The 21,205-nt window shown below is 46.1% G+C and overlaps 2 protein-coding genes across 2 annotated transcripts in view; one reads left to right on the forward strand and one right to left on the reverse strand.

Moving 5' to 3' along the window:
* The first annotated feature begins 2,818 nt into the window (after positions 1 to 2,818).
* Positions 2,819 to 5,132, forward strand: LOC136009072 (PHD finger protein 7-like). The gene is made up of 8 exons (XM_065669161.1): positions 2,819 to 2,828; positions 3,158 to 3,249; positions 3,339 to 3,440; positions 3,721 to 3,845; positions 4,074 to 4,086; positions 4,171 to 4,277; positions 4,473 to 4,586; positions 5,042 to 5,132. Exons 1-8 carry the CDS (start codon positions 2,819 to 2,821, stop codon positions 5,130 to 5,132), a joined length of 654 nt encoding a protein of 217 aa, XP_065525233.1.
* Positions 5,133 to 5,270: 138 nt separating this feature from the next.
* Positions 5,271 to 21,205, reverse strand: part of LOC136009073 (collagen alpha-1(XXII) chain-like) — a 77,453-nt gene continuing 61,518 nt past the window's right edge. Inside the window, exons 4-7 of the mRNA XM_065669162.1 lie at positions 10,111 to 10,185; positions 5,606 to 5,734; positions 5,381 to 5,524; positions 5,271 to 5,281 (exon numbers count right to left, since the gene is read on the reverse strand). Coding sequence (XP_065525234.1) covers positions 5,271 to 5,281; positions 5,381 to 5,524; positions 5,606 to 5,734; positions 10,111 to 10,185 — 359 coding nt within the window. The remainder of the gene's footprint in view (positions 5,282 to 5,380; positions 5,525 to 5,605; positions 5,735 to 10,110; positions 10,186 to 21,205) is intronic.

Below are 21,205 nucleotides of genomic sequence, written 5' to 3' on the forward strand. Positions count from 1 at the left end.
CTGGCCATCATATTTGAAAAATCATGGCAGTCAGGTGAAGTTCCCAACGACTGGAAAAAGGGAAATATAACCCCCATTTTCAAGAAGGGGAAAATGGAAGACCCGGGGAATTACAGACCAGTCAGTCTCACCTCTGTGCCTGGTAAAATCTTGGAGCACATTCTCCTGGATGGGACGCTAAGGCACATGAAGAACAACAAGGTGCTTGGTGACAGCCAGCATGGCTTCACTAGGGGGAAATCCTACCTGACCAATTTGGTGGCCTTCTATGATGGGGCTACAGAATTGATGGATAAGGGTAAAGCAGTTGATGTCATCTACCTGGACTTGTGCAAAGCGTTTGACACTGCCCCACACGACATCCTTCTCTCTAAATTGGAGAGATATCAATTTGATGGATGGACCACGCGGTGGATAAAGAACTGGCTGGATGGTCTCACACAAAGAGTTGTGGTCAATGGCTCAATGTCCGGCTGGAGACCGGTAACGAGTGGTGTCCCTCAGGGATTGGTGTTGGGACCGGTCTTGTTTAACATCTTTGTCGCTGACATGGACAGTGGGATTGAGTGCGCCCTCAGCAAGTTTGCCGATGACACCAAGCTGTGTGGTCCGGTTGATACGCTGGAGGGAAGGGATGCCATCCAGAGGGACCTTGACACGCTTGTAAGGTGGGCTGATGCCAACCTTATGAAGTTCAACCACGCCAAGTGCAAGGTCCTACACCTGGGTCAGAGCAATCCCAGACACAGCTACAGATTGGGCAAAGAAGAAATTCAGAGCGGCCCTGCAGAGAAGGACTTGGGGGTGCTGGTCGATGAGAAAACGAACATGAGCCAGCAGCGTGCGCTCGCAGCCCAGAAAGCCAACCGTATCCTGGGCTGCATCAAAAGGAGCGTGACCAGCAGGTCGAAGGAGGTGATCCTGCCCCTCTACTCTGCTCTTGTGAGACCTCACCTGGAGTACTGTCTGCAGTTCTGGTGTCCTCAACATAAAAAGGACATGGAACTGCTGGAACAAGTCCAGAGGAGGGCCACGAGGATGATCAGGGGACTGGAGCACCTCCCGTATGAAGACAGGCTGAGGAAGTTGGGGCTGTTCAGCCTGGAGAAGAGAAGGCTGCGTGGGGACCTAATAGCAGCCTTCCAGTATCTGAAGGGGGCCTACAGGGATGCTGGGGAGGGACTCTTCGTCAGGGACTGTAGTGACAGGACAAGGGGTAACGGGTTAAAACTTAAACAGGGGAAGTTTAGATTGGATATAAGGAGGAAATTCTTCCCTGTTAGGGTGGTGAGGCACTGGAACGGGTTGCCCAGGGAGGTTGTGAGTGCTCCATCCTTGGCGGTGTTCAAGGCCAGGTTGGATGAAGCCTTGTGTGGGATGGTTTAGTGTGAGCTGTCCCTGCCCATGTCAGGGGGGTTGGAATTAGATGATCTTGAAGTCCTTTCCAACCCTAACTATTCTATGATTCTATGATTCTATGAACTAATCTCTTCCTCGACTACTGCATCAACTGCTACCTCTGGGAGCTGCATTTTAAGGCCAGCAGCTGTATAGGCTTCTCCACAGCACCTGCTGAAAGGGCGATGATCTTCCCAAACTAGGAGTCAGCTGGAGAAGGAAAAAAGCTCAAAGTACCTTCTGATCAGGCATAGCTGGCAGAGCTCATTGCAAGTTGCTAGAGCCTGCTGGAACACAGGCCTCCTGTACTTATCCCTTCCCAGCTGCAGCCAGCACCCTGAGAACCCTTGAAGAGTTCCCCGTTCTCCAGCAGCCCTAGAAGTTTCCAGGAGATCTCAAAGGAAAGCAGAGAAACTACTCATCTGTTGGCTGCCTCTTTTATCTGCGCTCACCGCATGAGTTTAATGCAGTCTTGATGACTGCCACAACCAACAGCGGCTTCTCTAGTTTTAGGGACAAACAGTACTCCAGCCGTTAAGTGGACCTTTGAAGGTCCATCCCACCCAAACTATTCCATCATTCCTTTTCTTCTACTCCACTTGTGCTCCAGACACGGTCCGGTGTTTGTCCTGGTGTTGCGGGCGAATTATTCAGGGAAGTCATCCTTGGTGGGTTAATTAAAAGGGCTTTCTTCATGATGAAGCGATGATCAAATGGTGTTGAAACGGTGATCATATGGTAAGGAACCGACGACTGAAGGAAAATCATAGCGTAAGCAAATGGTGATAAAGTAATAGTGGAATGGTAATGAGAGCCACAGGAATCATCTAGGTTGGAGAAGGCCGTGAAGGGCATCGCGTCCAACCGTTAAGCTAACGCTGCCAAGTTCACCAGGAAACTGTGCCCCTAAGCTGGCCCTTGAGTCTGCACTTGCAGGTGGAGCAGCCGCCCCGGTGACGTGGGTGCCAAGGGCTCGGGTCCCTGCCTGTGCGCTCCACAGCCAGCCCTGTGAGGTAGTGGCCGTGTCACAGCGGGTGCTGTGTGGCCGAGGGTGCCCCTGCCCGTACTTGGGGCGCACGCGGGCCAGCGGTGCTGACGTCACAGAGGCCACTGTGACCGGGGGCGGGGGCAGGCCTATAAAAAGGGGAACGCAGGGCACAGTGCATCGCTGCGACCTGGTGAGGTGCGGGGAGTAGAGGGCAGGGACAGGGCTCTCGGGGGGCTGCCGAGGGAGGAGAGGGGGCTCCACACCGCAGGGCTCTGGGCCTGTGCTGCAAGCCCACCCGCGTCTCTCTTCTCCCTCAGAGGTAGCAGAGGAGCATTTGGAGAAGAAGGCCCAGCGCTGCTGGGACAGGGACTCTCCAAACGCCCACCTTTGATGTCTGACACGTCCGCAAGGAGGTGTAGGACACCCGACTCCATGGAGCAGAGTAAGAGCAAAGTCCCCCTCCTACAGCCTGGCAGAGGGACTCCTGAGGCTGTCGGCGTGGACCGGGAGCGTTGGCAGGGGGAGGCAGGAGCTCCAAAGCCACCGTGGGGGAGGGCCGCTCCTCTGCTTGGCAAGCGGGTCCAGGGCTGGGCAGTGCGCAGCCTCCGGGACACCCATGCCTGCAGTGCCCTTTCCTCTCCAAGGCTTCCAGGCCTGCTCAGCAGCCGGCTAGGCAGGGACAGAGCAGCCCTTGGGGGCAATCCCTCAGGGACGCATCCCTGGCCCCACAGAGGTGCTCATTCTCAGTGGCATTTGCTCTCTCCCCTCCAGCATGCATGCTGTGTCGCCGCGCAGAGGCAGACCCGGACATCTGCGGGCCAAAAGTGAATTGTCAATGGGTCTGTGCCCATCGCTTTTGCCTGGTGAGGTCCTCTGGGGCTGGTTTCATCTTTGCAACGCACCTGCCCTGCCACATGCCCCTCATCTGCTCCTTGTCTCTGCTCTTCTGCAGCTTTTTGCCAGTGACCTTCGTCCACGAGGGACCCAACAGGAAGATCAGACGTTCTTTCATTCTATGGATTTTCAACGTGCAGTCGACCAGGCAGCCCAGATGGTGAGGACCTGAGATGATCATGGTGATTGGTGGGAGGAGAGGTTTGCGGGAGCTTAGCGCAGATGCCAAGAACGGAATCCCAGCCTTTCCGCCCAGCTCTGGGACAGAAGTCTTGCTCCCAGCAGCTCCACACAGGCTCCAGCACAGGAGCCTGCTCTGCCAGGTGGATCTGTGGCCTGTGATCCAGCTGGGGCCACATCCTGCGCCCTGCCCCGAGGTGTGGGTCTGGCTGTGGAGACCCTGAGGCTGCCGCTGATGGGGGCTGCTCTGCTCTTTCCAGGTCTGCTTTGTGTGTGGCGAGAGGGGGGCCACCATCGCCTGCCAGGGGATGGGCTGTGACCGCAGGTTCCATCTCCCCTGTGCCGTGGAGGGTGGATGCGTCACCCGTTACCTCCAGCCGTACAGGTACCCCCTCTACCCTTCTCCCCATCACCAGGGAAGGACCCAGCGCTTCTCATCTCACCCATCCCTTCCCTCTTCCCCCAGTTCCTTCTGCTGGGAGCACCGTCCACAGCAGCAAGAGCTGGTGGCTCCAGAGGACACCAACTGCCTCATCTGCATGGACCCTGTTGAAGGCAGAACCACCTATGGGACCATGGTGTGCCCAGCATGCACACATGCTTGGTTCCACAGGGCCTGCATCCAGGTAGGAGCTGTTCCCTTGCTCCGGGAGCGGCAGGCTCTCAGCAGCGCCAGAGCCTCACTCACGCTCTCTCTGTTTCTCCTGCAGGGACAGGCTATGCATGCCGGCATGTTTTCCTTGCAGTGCCATCTCTGTCAAAATACAAAATCGTTTCTAACAGAAATGCTCTTCATGGGGATCCGAATCCCCGTCAGGTTGGTGTCCTCCTGGCCAGCACTGTGCCACATCTAGACCTACCCCCGCAGTTATGGCTCTCCGCTGAGCCCCAGGCCTAGGCTTAGCTCCATGCAGGAGTTGGAAATAGGGCGTGGGGAAAGAAGAGCGGGGAGGCCCTGCATACAACTTATGCTGTGGCAGCAGGGGCTCATCAAGTTTCCTCTCTCCCTCAGACAAGCGTCATGGGAAGACAACAACGCATACGCAGAACTGTACCAGAGGCACACGAGGTGCGATGCCACGGAGTGCCTTTGTCCAGGAGGCAGAGGGGTGGCAGAGCCAGACGGGTAAGTTGCCAAAGAGGCACCCTGGGGCTCGGCTGGGATCTCTGTCTCAGCAAGGGCTCGAAGCAGAAGGGCTGAGAACAAGAGCTCTGCTGGACAGTCCCGTGCTGTGGGCACTTTATCCTTAGAGACATGAGCCCATTTCTTTCCCCAGGCTCTGGCAGCTGTTCCTGTGCTGCTCCTGCGCTGCTGTGGGCACTCACAGACTCTGCTCCAACCTGGGGAGCAGCCATGAGGCCAGATGGGAGTGTGACAGCTGTGCTGGCTCGGTCACCTGTAAGTGTCAAAGCCCCCGGGTGTTCCGGGGCTGGGGCCAGGGGCCAGGCAAGGCCGGGCAGCGGGTGCCTGGTGTGGGCTTAGCTGAGCCAGTCTGCTCCAGGAGGGATGGGGCACCGCTCTGGCCTACCCTGCCCCAGGCCTGGGAGCCAAGCCCTTATCCTTCCTGCTTTCCCTTGTAGCCTCCAGTGCCAGGTCAGAGCTTGCTGGTCCAAGCACTGCCGGCCCAGCATCATCGCGGCAGTCTCTGGAAGCTCAGGCACAGGAGTCTAGCAGCCCCAGCAGCAGCAGCCCCATGCCATCAGCACCATGCCACAGTTTCCCAGTGTGTGAGGGCAGCGGCCGCTCCAGCCCCCCTGGGCCTGACCGACAGCGACACCAAACCCGGTGCGCCCGTCACACCCAGACACCCTACACGCGGCCTAGAAGATTGCAGGAGAGAAGCCGACCGCCAGCAACACGCACTGCGAGCAATACCCGCAGCCAGGCGGTGCCAAGGCTCTCCCAGTGCTCCACATCACCTGAGACCCGCAGCTGCAGCACCACCAGGCAGCGGCCATCAGCATCATCCCGTGGCTCCAGAGCACGACAAAGAGGCAGCGCCTCAAGATCCACCAGGCCCGTGCGGGTGCAAGACCGCTCCCGCTCGCAACGCCGGGTCCAAACTCCCAGCACGAGGCGCAGAAGACGCCGTCAGAGCACCCACACGCCAGGCAGCGAGGGGCTGTCCCAGTGCTCGCCAATACCTGAGACCAGCAGCCCCAGAACCAGCAAGAATCGCCCATCGGCAGCATCCTCTGACTCCGCAGCACTGGAAAGCGGCAGCGGCTCCATCCCCGCTAGGCCCGTGTGCGTGCGAGAAGGACTTGGGGGTGCTGGTCGATGAGAAAATGAACATGAGCGGTGCTGACCTCACTGTGACCGGTGGCGGGGGCAGGCCTATAAAACCATTCTATGATTCTATGATTCTATGATTCTATGATCAGACTTCCTGGAAAAGAAAGAGTGTTTACCCTGATATTCTAACCTGATTTCTTGCTTTCTTTCAAAACTCCCTGTGTAATTTCTAATGCATGCAGCAACATTTATATTCTGAATTTATGTGTTATGAACTGTTAAGCAGATGCTGCCTCACTTCACTGCCAAAATTTGTATCAGTAGTAAAGCTGCCTATATATTCTCAACTCATTCAATCCTATTTCAGTGTAGCAGTCCTTACTGAATATTACAGCTCATGATTTCTTATTTAAATACTGTGATACCAGAGGGTCATAGAACACAATCATCTGCTATGAGAGTACTCATGCCTATCTATCACTGTTTATCTATCTCCATTACTGCTACTTCACTTTTTGTTCCAGTATTTCATATCTCTGAGAGCTTGAAACCTTCTTCTAATGTCTTGAATATATCTTAAATAGTTGATACCCATTTCTTGTTATATTCTTTGTCCTGTAGCTTGAGTGATTCATCTATCTCCCTCCTGCTGATCTATTAGCAGAAAGCAGTAGTATCTCCCCATTTCACCTGCATACTGCAAGATTAACCAAACCCAGTTCTTTAATCTCCTGTTTTAAAATAGTCTCTCTGGCTCCTGAACACAGTAATAGCTTCTCTAGGCTGAATCCATCTTTCCTGTCTGAGAGATGGCCTGAGCACAGTTCTCCAAATAAGCTGTAACCAAAGCCCTGTCCACACTCATGAACTCTTCCTTATCTCTACAAGACCTACTTTACCTTGTGCAATAATGACCTTTGCCTTTTCCCCCAGATGTACAGTTTAACTTACAATCATCTGCTAAGACACCATCAGTTTCCAGACTATTGAGTATATAACACAAAGTCCTGCTACTGATCCATTGGTACCATAACAGACCTTTTAAACTAATTGTCCTAAACCAGCTCGAAAATCATCCTGGGTTTTTGAGGCCCACCAGTTCCTCCTTCAAGGATATTCTGATTCTAATCTACACAGTAAACTCACAGAGAAGATTAGACCCTGAGGAAGTCCACCCCTGTCTGCCCTCTGGCTTGTTATTCCCTTTCATTATCACCTTCCTGCTGGCCAGTTTCTGGCTCATCTTACTATGTTTATTAATCTCTACCCTTTTTCACTTTAGCAGTGACTTTCAATGCAGTAATCCAACAAACGCTTGCCGAAGTCCAGCTAGACAAGGTTTACTTAGTTCTGTTTGTCTAAAGAAACAAAATCACCTGTCTTTTGAAAGGAAAATATTGGTTCAGTCTGCTGGCTCTCCTCCAGCTCATAATGTATTTTCTGATGCAGTTATTAATTTGGTTATGCATGGAGCCTTCCTCCCTACCTTCACCCCTGCTGGCATTGGTGATGCTCTGTGTGAAACAATTGGCTGTGCCATCTGCTGGTGCCTTTCACCCAACAAAAATATAAGAAAAATAATTTCCATAATGACTTTCGTCCCTCTTACCTTTAATTGTGATGTCTTGTCCTTCTCTGCGACAGGGAATCATAGAATCACAGACTGGTTTGGACTGGAAAGGACCTTAAAGCTCATCCAGATCCAACCCTTGCCATGAGCAGGGACACCTTCCGCAAGGCCCCATCCAACCTGGCCTTGAACACTGCCAGGGATGGGGCAGTCACAGGTTCTCTGGGCACCTATTCCAGTGTCTCAACGCCCTCATAGTTAGGTTTTAGTCCTGAAGAGGTATTTAATCTGAGAAGCATTTTCATACAGTCTTCCCTGTCCCCACAATGAGATTCATATCAGCTTTCACTTGATGGGGCTGCACTTTGCACCCATCTAGACACAAGCTTGTGCAAGTTGTAGCTATGAAGTTATGAGTTAGGAGCCTTCTGGGCAATCATCGGCTTTGGTTGTCATGAAGTTTCCAAGTGGAGCACAAGACGCAGGCGTTAACTTCAAATCCTTGAGCATGTGAGGCTGCTTCTCAAGATTGAAGTGCAGTCCTCTTTGGGGAAGAATACAAAAGCCTTTCAACAACAGCTAACAGCACAACACATGCATTTGGAAGACAAAACACAGCACACTGAGCCAACAGAATTTTTCCAGTGACTTTAGCTGGGAAAAGGCAATGATTTTCTGTTGTAATTGGAACCAGGGGCTCAGAGTCTTTAGAAAATGCTGTAAAGTATGTAAGGAGTAAATGAGGAGTGGAACAGCATTTTGGTCTTATACTGATCAATCTCCAGCAGTACAAGGACCCTAAGCAGACCCAGAATATCAAGTCTGTTTTCTCCAACGAAGAGGCTTACATCTTCTAAGTCACCAAGAAGAGGAAGCAAAAAAAGCTGTTGTTGTTTCACCATGTAGGAGTAATCAGAAGCTTCTACAAATCCTCTTGTATTGGTGGAGAGGGACCAGAGTTTCACTTTAATCAAATAGTGTAACAATCCTGTTATTAAGACACTGCATGGCACTGTGTATGTTTATATTTTACAATGAACAGAGATCCCCTAGGTCAAATAAATGACATCCTTATGCTATCAGTCTAACCAGGGGAACAGACATGTTGCAATACAGAAAACTCTGTTTAGATATTAGGGAAAAAAACTATTCAGTGGAATAGTGGTGAAACTGGAACAGTTGCCCAAAGAACCTGTGGAATGTCCATCTTTGGAGATGCTCAAAAGTCCCCCGTATGAGGTCCTGAACAGCCTGTTCTAACTTCAGATCTAACCTAACTTCCAAGTAAACCCTGCTCTGAGTGGGAGGCTGGACCAGATGATTTCCTTAGGACCCTTCCAATCTGAACTAGTTTACAAGGTCTAAGAGAGCAAAGTCATCTTTTAAGTCAAAATGCTGAATATTGACTTGCTTGCTAGTAGGTAAGTGGGATTTGAAGGTTAAAGAAAAAATAAGTCAAATACTTTACAGAAGAGCATAAGTATACGCATATAGATATATAATTATACATGCATATGTGTATCTACGCCTCACTCTACTCAGAAGTTTTGTGCCAGACCTGAAGCGGGAGTCTTCAACAGAAGATAGATTTTTGAAGCCAGATAAAAGCATAGTCTATTAATTAGCACTTGAATTAAAATTTATATAAACATGAACTAGCCATAGCAGTCAGTTACAATTCCATTCTTCTGGAAAGGCGCACATAGAAGATGATCATCTTCTATGGAAGAGAGACTTCTATGTCAGGAGGGACAAAATCAGTTTTGATGGATTCAGATCCAGTTTCCACTGCAAATAAGTTCATTCAGAATCAGTAGGGCTATTTGCTGTGCAGCTTTACTGTGTTTGCACAGCCCAGTGACCACAGGACTGTCAGAGCAGGTTAATGCAAGACCTAGGAATAGACAGCAGATGAAAACGGGTGGTTTGGGATTATGAGTTTGGATTTAATAACCAGAAAATATGTTACCACCTAGCATTCTCACAGGCTTAGATGTAATCAGACTGAAGGCAAAATAAGCTGCCTACAGACTGCACAGTTGGAACTGATATTTTGTGCAGGCAGTGAAAAATCCTCCACTGAAAAACTCTGAGTGGCAGAGCTGTCAAACCTTGACCATTTCTACTCATAATCAAGTTGCAGAAGGGCCTCTGGCTTCCCATTGCAGTGGCTTATGTTCTTGGGTCAGCCACGGATATTCCCAGTACATCCTTGATGGGCAGGTTTTCTATGCCAACAGCTCAGACAGTCTTGTGGGGCTAGAAAAGAGGCACAGCCATGTATATATCTGACAGATTAAGTCCTTCAGCTGGCTGGCAAGATATATCAGAACTCACAGAAAAGCAGAGGTATCACCAGACTGGTTTTCCTCTTGATCTTTCACCAGCATCTCAGAAATGTTGGCTCTTCTCAGGACCTTTTCCCTTTTCCATTTTTTTTCCCCTTCTATACACGTACATACGGATTTCTTCAGTGGTGATTACCATTGTGCTTGGATATCCCACAACAATCGAAGATCGAATAAATGGACATTAAAGTGCACCAAATGTGGAGTGGTAAAAAAAGAAAGTAATTTCCAAAACTTATTGCATTTTCTTTATCTACTACACTAAGCTCGGTCATTGTTTTAATTCGATGTCACATCAAAAGAAAGCTCATGATTATTTTTCTGTTGACTGTCAACAGGTAACTTTTTTCCAGCCCTGCAGTTTCTAATATACTTTCTCACCACTGAATACATGTTGGTATAAGAAAATGTCAACTAGGAAAGGTGAAATGAATCAGAGCATCACTCTAGAAATGCACAGTTATATTATTTCAAGTAGGAAAGTGAGTCTTTTTACCTGGAATCTCATCAGTCCCCCCACTGGTGTGTTTGAATCGGTCTCCTTCCACATGGACATTTGGACAAAGGACATCTGAAAAGCAAAAGAACCAGTACAAAATTATCACAAGTAAACACATCATTTTGGAAGCTATAGAACTAACAAAGACTAATCTCCTGGGCTTTGTCTAATACTTGCACATGGTCCCGGAGCAGTAATTCTGTTCCCAGTCTCTGCATGCTCTAAATACCTTTCTTATATCCTAGCCCCTAACCACATGCTGGGCAAGAGACACAATACACTATGTCTGGTTTTAAGGCACTTTTGGTGACTGACCAGCCAAGAAGCCAAACAGAATAGATTAATCTAGCCCACCTTCCTGTATCTTACTGTCTTATGTGTGATTCACCTGTTAACGTTCCTTCAGGATTGTGCCTATTTATGTGTCTGCAACTTGAATTTGTTCAAGCAGAAAGGAGAGTTAAACATGACTAAAACTTCGAATATTCACCCTTACACACAGGTTTCAAAAGAGTAATGAAAATATCCAGCCTTTGTCAGCCATTTCTTATGCTCCCAATTAGTGCCAACACAATTGCAGGTAAACGCTTTTCTGCAGAGAACTATCTACCCATCCACCTCCTTCTTGCCATATTTTTGTAGTAACATATATTTACGCTTTGTTTTCCCAGTTCAATGGGTAATTGCACACTTGTAAAGAATGGAGGAAGGTAGCCCAAGGAATCAGTGTAATGAGAATATAAAGCTTAACCCTTGACTTTTCACCACCTGCACAGTCCCACGTTTATGTCTTTCCTCTAACTTAAAGAACAACCAGATGGGGACAGCCAAGTCCCACTCCTTCATTTGCCCAGTTGGAGACATGCTAATATACATATTCTCTGCAGCTGCAGTACTCAACTTGATGCATAATGTACCTAGCATCATCTCCAGCTGGTGTTTAGCACATTATTCCTTCAGTATCATTAATTGTTGTGCACAAAGGACCAACTGCTCCCTAAGGGATGAGGAGCCAGGAACTGAAGGCAATGCCCTCACCAGTGGGGCACAATCGCACAGGGGTCTCTGAATAATTGCTACAGAAGGTCTAACTTGTTTGTGAAGCTATGTCCACAATCACGAGGAAAAAATGAGTTTTCTGAGGACATTACCAGTAGGACCTGAATCTCTTCTGCTCATGGCTCTCAGTAAAAAACAATCCAATATTCCATAGTGTTTGCTTAAGCCTAGCAATGAAACCAGGTATTTTTCCTGCTTTATTGTGCTAATAAATATACAGTCTAGATTATCAACTGCAGGTGAAGCACTCAGTTCAGTGGAAGAAACAGGGACTTTAGTAGATATTGCCAGAAGCCCCAAGAGCCAATGCAGCAATCGGAAGCAAATGCATTCAACCACTCCTTTGCTGCAGCAGTGAGTGAGGCCAGAGACTGGTTACTCATCCAAGTAATTGTTTTCCAAGGCATTTCAGATTTTCTTTGGATACCTTTAGGGCTGCTGCTTCCATAGATAAAACTCAGAATAGTCACTTTTTTCTTCTATTCACCACACCAGGGGCCAATACTGACTGATACATCACTCAAACATGCTTATATCTTAACATCCGACATGTGAAACCATGTGGTACTTTCACCTCCATCAGAGGTCTGCACAACTTCCCAGTGCAATACGTAAGCTCTCCCTTGCAGGGTGAACTTTAAAAGCTGAAAATCTTTTAAGCCATTAAGGCTTGCAAAAGCCAAGTTTAGGCCCCCTCTATTCCCATTCCAGACTAAGCTGTACTGACAAAATATTTGCTTAGAAGTGTCAGAAGCCCTGTGCAGATGTTACACTGATCCTTTAAATGTTGGCTTTGTTAACAGTGAATGCCCTTTTGGTTACAGGCACTGAGTCAGTGCAGTAAACAGCACTTTTGAGCCCCAGTCTTGGAACTAGAAGATGTGTGGCTAAATAAGTAAAGTAAGTACAGTGTGACAAAATAAGGAATATCAGAAACCAAAACAAGCAAAATTTCTTCAGTAAAGAATAAACCAACAGAAGGTATGAATAAAATCACAAAAATATATCATTCATCTCTGCTTCCCAGGACTCCTGACAGATACACAGGAAAGAATAAAACATCTCAGACACAGCAGTGTACGTCTTCATGCAATAAGGAGGTAATGTCTGATGTATAGATACATAAATTATCACTCCAATCTCTAACGACATCAAACACTCTCCACCAGGTCCACTTAGAATAAGCCATGGCTTTCTAGCAGGGAAATACAAGCTACTGAAATCCTTGTGGTTTTAGCTCCTGTTTTGGAATTTGGACGATAAAGCAAACTTATGTGCTTGGCCTTGGTTCATACCTCTCTTGCCACAAGAAACAGGAATTCCAGTCTTAATATTATTCACTTCCTCCAGCTCTGTGCTTTAAATCTCTTTATTATCTCTTAAATAACTGTGGCCTGACTTTGGCCTTCATTTGTAAAATGCCCTGTGCTCCTTTTGGCTTCTCCCTTCCAGACTGCATCTAAGGCACAAGCATAAATAGTCCACTTTTAGGTCCCTTCCAACCCTTGGGATTCTGTGATTCTGTGATTCTGTGATTGCAATGCTCACTTCCAGTTACAGAATAACTCACAGGGGCACAAAAGAGGTTAGTGCTTTCCCATCTAAGTTAGCAGCATCTATAATTGTGTCCAAAGGAGCAGGGGTGCCAGACTGACAGCACATCAATCAATCCCAATCAGTGAATAGGTCTCATTGATACACCCAAGGGTGCATTGATATTAAAGGCAAGACTAAAGCTGTTCTTCTCCTATGAAGCCTTTCTATGAGAGCCCTCATATAGGTGAACATTTTAACATTAAAGAGTGTTTATGCCTATTCTTTCTGCTGCTACCAGGCCAAACTTTGTGTGAAGACTCACAGTGCCTGGAGGACTTGCAACAATGAGCACTCACTGCTAATGGCAGAAAGAGTATTAAAATCTGCACTGCAGCTACGTCTCCTCTAATTTGTAAACTCATATTTGCAAGAGAGAAGATACAACTGACTGAGCTGAGCTTTCAGGCACTGGCCCTTGCTACATCCTCTCCCATCCAATACTGTTCAAGCTTGCAGTTCCTTTAAATATATATTGTTTAAAACTACTTCCTTGTCATCAGCTTTAGGCAGTTTTTGCTCCATCCACAGATTTCATCAGCAAAGATTTTGCATTTATGTCCATGTGGTTCATGGAAAATTTTAATAACACCAGAACTGCTATGTATCCCTTTTACAGTTGCACTAGAAATGATGACTTTCCACTGGCACTTGCTACATGAGATCAGTCAGCTCTTAATCCATTGTACAGTGTCACTTTTTAATGCAAATGTCATTGAATATGCAATAACAATGCATAAGAACAAAAGCATTATATCCAGGTAGTTACCATATCAACCAAACTGTAACTCTCCACAGAAAGAAATCAGCTTTGTTAGAGATGACCTCTTTCTCCTAAAATTATAATCCTTGAATAGGGATACATAATAACTCTCATTCTGTAATACTGTATTCACTGTTTTTGCCATCAGTTATTATTTTGTTGTGAGTGAGATCAGGCAAACTGGTCTATAGCTATACATATGAATCATTTTCCCTTTTTTAAGAGTGTTACATTATCATAATTTCAAAGCTGCATAATTAGTCTTGTACTAGCAAGTTATATCTATACAAGTTTTCAGCTGACACCAAGCTAAGAAGTGTAGCTGACACCCCTGACTGACAGGATGCCATCCAGAGGGACCTGACCAAGCTTGAGAAGTGGGCCCATGTTAACCCCATGAGGTTCAGCAAGGCAAACCTCCATTTCAGTGGGAATGCACCAAGAACTGATATGATACATTGGGTCCTGAGAAACTCTAATCTAATATGAGCTATCTACAGCTCCCACAGCCCTCTTGAATGCCAGGTTTAGGATGGAGTTCATCACTCTCTCTCTGCACTGAATATTGACAGAACTTGACTATCTCTTTGGCAACAGATGCTTCACTTTAAAGCAGGTAAAGTTGAGTGAGGCAATTCCCGTAAGAGATACACCTAAGCGTCTGAAGGACGTGGGCCTTCCTGTCCTTCATATGACCATGAAATCCTCTTCTGAATCCTGCCCAGTACTGAACAAGCTGACTTGGTTTGTATGAGCTTCTTGTTCAAGGAAGAACAATGTAGGTTTCTGAAACTGATGTAACTGCAGATAATTTTTCTGTAAGCAAAATGTACTGAGGCCTGTTTGATAAGAACAAGTGATTTAAGCCTCACTTTTACGTATCATCCTTCAGAATATTCCCTATGAAAAAATCCCTAAGCTGTCAAATACTTTAGAATTAAAAGAGACAATACATTTTACAGAGTATATGCACTGAAAGAGACACGTCAGAGGAGCATGTCACCTCAGGAATTCTCACTAGCGTTAAATTAACATTAATTGTAGTGAAACTGTACTAACAGGGCTGCGAGTTCGAAAAAGAACAATGAGAATGATCTGAGAGTTTATTTGCCTCCAAGCCATTCCAAAAGAAAGGCAAAGGAAAGGGATAATAAAAATGGAAACATAAAATGAGAAAAGAGCAGAGAGAAATAGGTGTGGAAGAAGGGAAGGGGAAGGGGAAGGAGAAGGGAAGGGGAAGGAGAAGCAAAAGGGGAAGGGGAAGAAAAAGGAAAAGGAAAAAGGAAAAAAAAAAGGAAAATGGAAAGGGAAAGGCGTAGGGAAAGGGAAAGGGAAAAGGAAAGGGAAATGGAAAGGGAAAGGAAGCTCACACTGACTGACCATTGAGTGCCACCTCTCCCCACAGGTTTACGAAGCTTCATTTCTATTTGTACTATAGGAAGAGCGTAACTATTGCAAGACCGGCCTTCTGCATGAGTCCAAGCTGAGTAGCTGTTTCCCAAAACACAGTTTTGAAAGCAACTCCCTCACTTGGAAAGCTTGGTTAAAGTCACAGCATTATGTTCATTATAGCAACCCCTGGCAGGAACAGCGTGATCCTGCTGTTCCTTAGGGCTTTCTACTGAGAAACCTTCCCAGTAAAGTGCTACCCCCAGCTGCCACCGCTCCATCCTTTTGCCCTGAGGACTCTGCTGAAGCATTTTTTTCATTTTCATTTTTATTCTTTCAAGAATAAGAAAGCCCTGAGTTGCCAAGGGTTCCTCCAGGGACCTGTGTATAATGAATGCTGAACAAGTGTAGCTGTCAAGTTACAAGGATAAAGCAGAGAGGTGAAAATAGGAGCACAAGAAGGTTAAAGCAAACATTATTTATTACCATGTCTTAGGATTCCAGAGTCTCAGCAGCACCCAGCTACTTTCTGCATTTCCACCATTACTTCATTCCCAGATCTCTACTTCCTCTGACAGCTATCGTTAGCCCACCATAAATTCTATCCAAAGTTAAGGAAATAGGCTGGCAAATGCAGGTCTCATTAAATCATAGAATCATAGAATGGTTTGGGTTGGAAAGGACCTGAAGACCATCCAGTTTCAACCCCCCTGCCATGGAAAGGGATGCCTTACAGTAGACCATGTTGCCCAAGGCTCCATCCAACCTGGCCTTGAACACTACCAAGGATGAAGCATCTATCAGTTCTTTGGGCAGCCTGCTCCAGTGCCTCAACACCTTCACAGTAAAGAACTTCTTCCTTATATCTTGCCTGTACTTCCTCTGTTTCAACCCACCCCCTGTCCTGTCACTACAGTCGCTGACGAAGAGTCCCTCTCCAGCATCCTTGCAGGTCCCCTTCAGGTACTGGAAGGCTGCTATTAGGTCCCCACGCAGCCTTCTCTTCTCCAGGCTGAACAGCCCCAACTTCCTCAGCCTGTCTTCATACGGGAGGTGCTCCAGTCCCCTGATCATCCTCGTGGCCTCCTCTGGACTTACTTCAACAGCTCCATGTCCTTCTTATGTTGAGGACACCAGAACTGTAAATGCAGGTCTCCCAAAACCTTAGATCAGGCTTCAAAATATTTGCAAGGAATAGCTCTTCTTTAGCCACTGTCCAAAGATGAACTCTGAATCTTGTATGCTTTTCAGAGCTGAACCATAACAACCTTGCAAGAAAGAGAGATTTGGGGGATATAGGAGTGGGAAGGCACCCACATAGAGCAAATTTCATTTTTGATGTAGTTAATATTGACAGTTTCCCCACTGAAGCCTACACTTAAAGTGGAAGTGCCTGGTGATAAGATTTTTCCTTAAGAAGATTTCATGAAAGCAGTTTCTCAGAGGAGCTTTCTCAGACCCCATTAGTTCTGCTCCTCAGTTATTTAGACAGTTCACTGTGCAACAGTTCCTCTAGCACACTTAACTCCCTGCAGTCACTTGATGATGAAAGTGATGCCTATATATAGGCATTATTTGTTCTTTTGTAAAACACTGTATATGGACCATTATGAAGCCTCAGCATTTAAAGAAGTGGGGTTTTTTTTCCTCACTCTTAAAAATACTTCTTCTTTTAAAACACCTCCACACTCTGTCCATATCCACTGAATGCTTTTGGCAAACGTTCATTATGAGATATTCTTTACCAGCACATGAACCAACCCTTAAGTGCCATCCACAATTGGAAATAAATCCATAAGGAATAAATAAAAAAAAAACTGGCATTTTTTTTCAGCTGCAGTGGTGGAACTGACAGTGTAATGATACTGCAATTGCTTCTATACTAACATTATAATTTGGAGTAAGGTGTAGGTAAAACAGAGCATCGCAGCAATTACACGATTCCACCTTGCGGTTTAATGCCTTATGAAATTCTCACTCCCATTCTGAAATCACACTGTATGACAAAACTGTGAAGTTTAAAGGCCATCAGTGCCAGGAAAATCACTCCTTCATTGCTACAGGAGCCAAGGTGGATTCTGTCCCTTTTCCCTTTAAATAAGGCCAGCGTTGGTTCTGGCTGAAGTTTCTGTATTTGCACTTCTGTCATCACAGTGATGGGCATCATAAATGCCCACAATGAAAAGGGAAGAACAAACCCTCCCCACAACACAGCCTGCAGACTGAGCAAACACAGCTACAGCCCACCCTACTTCTCATAATATCCCAAGACTGTTATATTTTTCCACTAAAACATTATTGTAAAAATGCATCAAAACCCAGCTGAATTGCTCTCCAGACTTGCCTGGCTTCTGAGTAGGTCCCAAGTAACTGCACTAGGAATGAAGATATCAGCATTTGCAGGGCTCCTTCCCCCTTTATTGGCACAGCAGCCAGAAGATGTGGTTCTCTAACCACATACTCAGTGCCTGGCACTGTTCAGTACATGTTATATTCCACACAAAGGGCAAGAGAAATTACTACTAGGTTTTATACCCAGAAAGCATTCATGCAGCACACATGTAAGGTCCCAGGAAAAAGGATGCTCTTCTTCGTCTCTGTCTACATGAAAGGAGAAGCAAGGCTCCTTTAGAAGGCAATTCAGAGCAGAAACACTATTTATGTGCCGTGATTCACCTCCGAAAAAGCTACTCTCATCCTACTGGTTACAGGGGGGAGCTAAGGACACATGGTTTCTGAGTTAGACATCTATCAAAGGCTCCACAGTTACATCTATCCAATTAAAACAAGCATGGTTGGGTGCATGTCTGGATACTGAGGCCAAGACATGTTCTAGCCCACGTCTGTGCTAGCAAACAGTCAGCCTTCAAAACAAGGCAGCTGCTGACCATGAACACTGCCTGGCACATTACTAGGACCCATCTGGGCCCTAGAAATGTTCCAACAGAGTTTTAGCTTGCTTGGGCCAAAATGTGCCGGACACCAGTGCAGATGAGTATATTACGCTGCGCAGAAATGCTTCTGGCCACATTTATGGTCACCAGTTTAGGTACAGCCCATAAATATCACCCTTTGCAAAGAGCTTGGTGATGAAGATCAAAAGGAGCCTCTTGGGCACAAATGCTAAATTCATTTTATGGTCACAGGTCACCAATCTTTAAATGTATTCAGTTTAAACAAGAAAGTGGGAAAGGGACTGAGTGCACAGCAAAGAAATGCTGTATGCTGTTTAAGTAGGGACAGGGGAAATGCAGGGAGCTCTGGCATTTGGAAAACACGTGAAGTCCTTTTGAAAGTGAAAAAAGAAAACAAAAGGTACATTCTCCTACATTTAGCTCCTGTCCTGCTTCACTTACACTGGATCTGTTCACATAAATGTGAAAAACACCATTTTCCCCTCAAAGGAGCAGGCTGTGCTATGTATTTATTCTCACCCTGGATACAAGCTTCTGTGTCATTTCCTTTTGCTACCACCACCTGCCTTTTTATTTCTCTTTTATGTCTGTCCCATATTCTGGATCTTGATTCTAAAAGGGTCCATCCTGCTACAAGTACTCATACCCCAACAGCATATATTAAGTGAAAACTACACAATCACACCAACACAGGGACCACCGAAGAGCGCAACAGCCCTATCTCCAGGTAGATCCCATCGTCTAACCCTCAGCCTATCTTCGGATGCTCTTTAAAACTTCTTATAGAAGCTCCTGAATCTTGGTGAGGATTCGTCTTTCCAAGAGGTACCTACTCTTCAGGATTCACTGATAGCCTCTCCCCATCTAACACACCCACACCAAACACAAGAAACTCGTTGGATGGCTGACAGCAGACATATATTGTCAAGAGGACCGACGTAATTAGCATTATTTAAGTGAGCAGCATACAGAATTAATTTGCACATGCTCCCACAAGGAATAAATGGCACTATGGGAACTATGAATATAGCATCAGGCCTCAGCACTTCCCAGCTGATTTGCTTGTGTCTGCCCCTAAACAAATACACAGACTGTGTGCCAAGGAGCTTGTCGGCAAACAGCACAAGGTTTTGAAGAAAGCGATTAGCAGCTGCAGCGCTTTCCACCCAGGCTGTGAACTGATTGCTACTCCAGGGCATGAGTCTACCCCTCCCTCTGGTTCTCCCATCTTGGAAAAGATACGAAGCTTCACCCTGCAGTGTGCCTGATCCCAGTGAACTGAAGGGTTTCTACTGAGTAGCCCATCATTGAATTAGCAGATAAATAATAGAATCATAGAATGGTTTGGATTGGAAAGGATCTTAAGATCATCCAGTTCCAGCACCCCTGCCATGGACAGGGACACCTCACACTAGACCATGCTGCCCAAGGCTCTGTCCAACCCACCCTTGAACACTGCCGGGGATGAAGCATTCACAACTTCTTTGGGCAACCAGTCCTAGTGCCTCACCACCCTCACAATAAAGAACTTCTGCCTTATATCTAACCTGAATTTCCCCTGTTAAAGTTTGAACCCATCACCCCTTGTTCTGTCACTACAGTCCCTGATGAAAAGTCAAGAGTGTAGAGTTTCCTGATCCAAGCACTGTCAAAACGGAGAGATGCCAAGTTAGGGTTTATAACTTACTTTTAAAAAAGAAAATCCTACAAAGACTGAAAACATAATTTTATTTATTAAATTGTAATAAGAACAATGACTTGTCCAGAATAATAACAAGAATTCCACCTACAGCACTCCATTAGTTCACAGTTCTTCTAAAAGTGAATTAATTAGAAGCAACTTGGTTCAAGCTGACATCTTTTCAGCTGATCAATAAATATACACTAGTTGTTCCCAAATAACTTTCAAGAGAGAAATATAGCTCAAGGGCATGCTCTAAGAGGGACTCTGACTGGCATTACTCCTCTGGTATAATTATACAACTGCAAATTGAACAGTATCATCTTCCACATGGGTATTTTGGGGGGCTCTGCAGTGGTGGCTTTGGGACTTTAACCAGGAGTGGTATAATCATATCACAAGAGCAAAGCAATGAAATTCCCATATAAATTCAAAACTAGACTCTGGATTTGATTTGGTTTTGTTTTGTAAAGAAATCACCTTTGCAAAATCCAGCTGGTTTAAAGACTTTAGTTTCCTCTTAGAAGAAGCCAGGATAAATTTACCTCCAGGCAGAAGGGCCTGGATGCACCTCAGCAGACTCAGGAGTTTGGCTGGTTGCAGTCTACATCCTTCCATTACATGAATTTGACTTTTCATGGCTAAGACATGAACTGGCCATGTACAGGCAGAAGGTAATTGCAGGCATGTACAAGGCCCATATCACCTACTAGAGAAACCAGTGTGACACTTTGGTGGCACAGCTCTTCAGAAGAGATCCTTTAAGAACAAAGCCTCCCTCTGATAATCTTCATAGGGATAAACCTAGAGAATAACAATGGAAACTATGATTCTATGATTCTATGAAACAGTATAGGGATGAAGACATTGATCATGTGAGAACAAGGATTTGTCCCAGACCAAGTACCAGAATGCAGAATCGAGCCCAGTGCCTACTTCCTTAAATGCAAAGAGTTTAAAAGGGTCATTGGCATTGGCACTTGGCATCTTTGCAGATTTAAAGACCTTTAAGAGACTACCTAGATTTTACAGCTTTCAAACACAAAAAGCCAGGCTGAAAGCACTGGGTTTACTTCTGACTTATGGTTTGAAATACAGTTTCAGTCCAGTGTTAATTTTATCCAAATAGCTTCATCTACCCTCCAGTTCCCATATGTGCCACCAGGCCCACACTCTCTAAGGAGGTTTGCGTAAGGCCTGGGATCTTTACTGTCATGGGCACTTGCAGGAATCTCTCCTCTGAAGCCTGAAAGTAGCTGAAAGAAAAGCAACAAAGTAGGAAGTGCTTTTGAAGGCATCTGCCCCCTCTTCACTATACAAAGGAAAGCAAGCACTGGGGTGCTATCAATCAAAGTAGGCACAACCTGAGCTCTGTTCCTCTACCCAAGTACATGTTTCAGATTCCTCTTCTTCCTGCCCTCCCGTTCCATGTTTTCCCTACTCAGAAATGACAATAAATTGCTTTTAAGGAATATAAAAGAGGTCTGAAATGATGCTTCAGGGGAAGCACAGAGGGAGAGAGGGGAGAGGATCAACCTGGAGTACAAAAAGGAAACAATACAAGAGACAGAAAGCACGTGAGTATCAATCAGCAGCTACAGCCCTGCCACTTCTGAACACTGAGGTCTTCATTGCTCACAAAGAACCTACCTGTGCCAGAAAAGCTCCCATTTGTCATTCCCTGTGCCATAA

This window comes from Lathamus discolor, chromosome 2, assembly GCF_037157495.1.
Source record: "Lathamus discolor isolate bLatDis1 chromosome 2, bLatDis1.hap1, whole genome shotgun sequence".
Taxonomy (NCBI): Eukaryota; Metazoa; Chordata; class Aves; order Psittaciformes; family Psittacidae; genus Lathamus; species Lathamus discolor.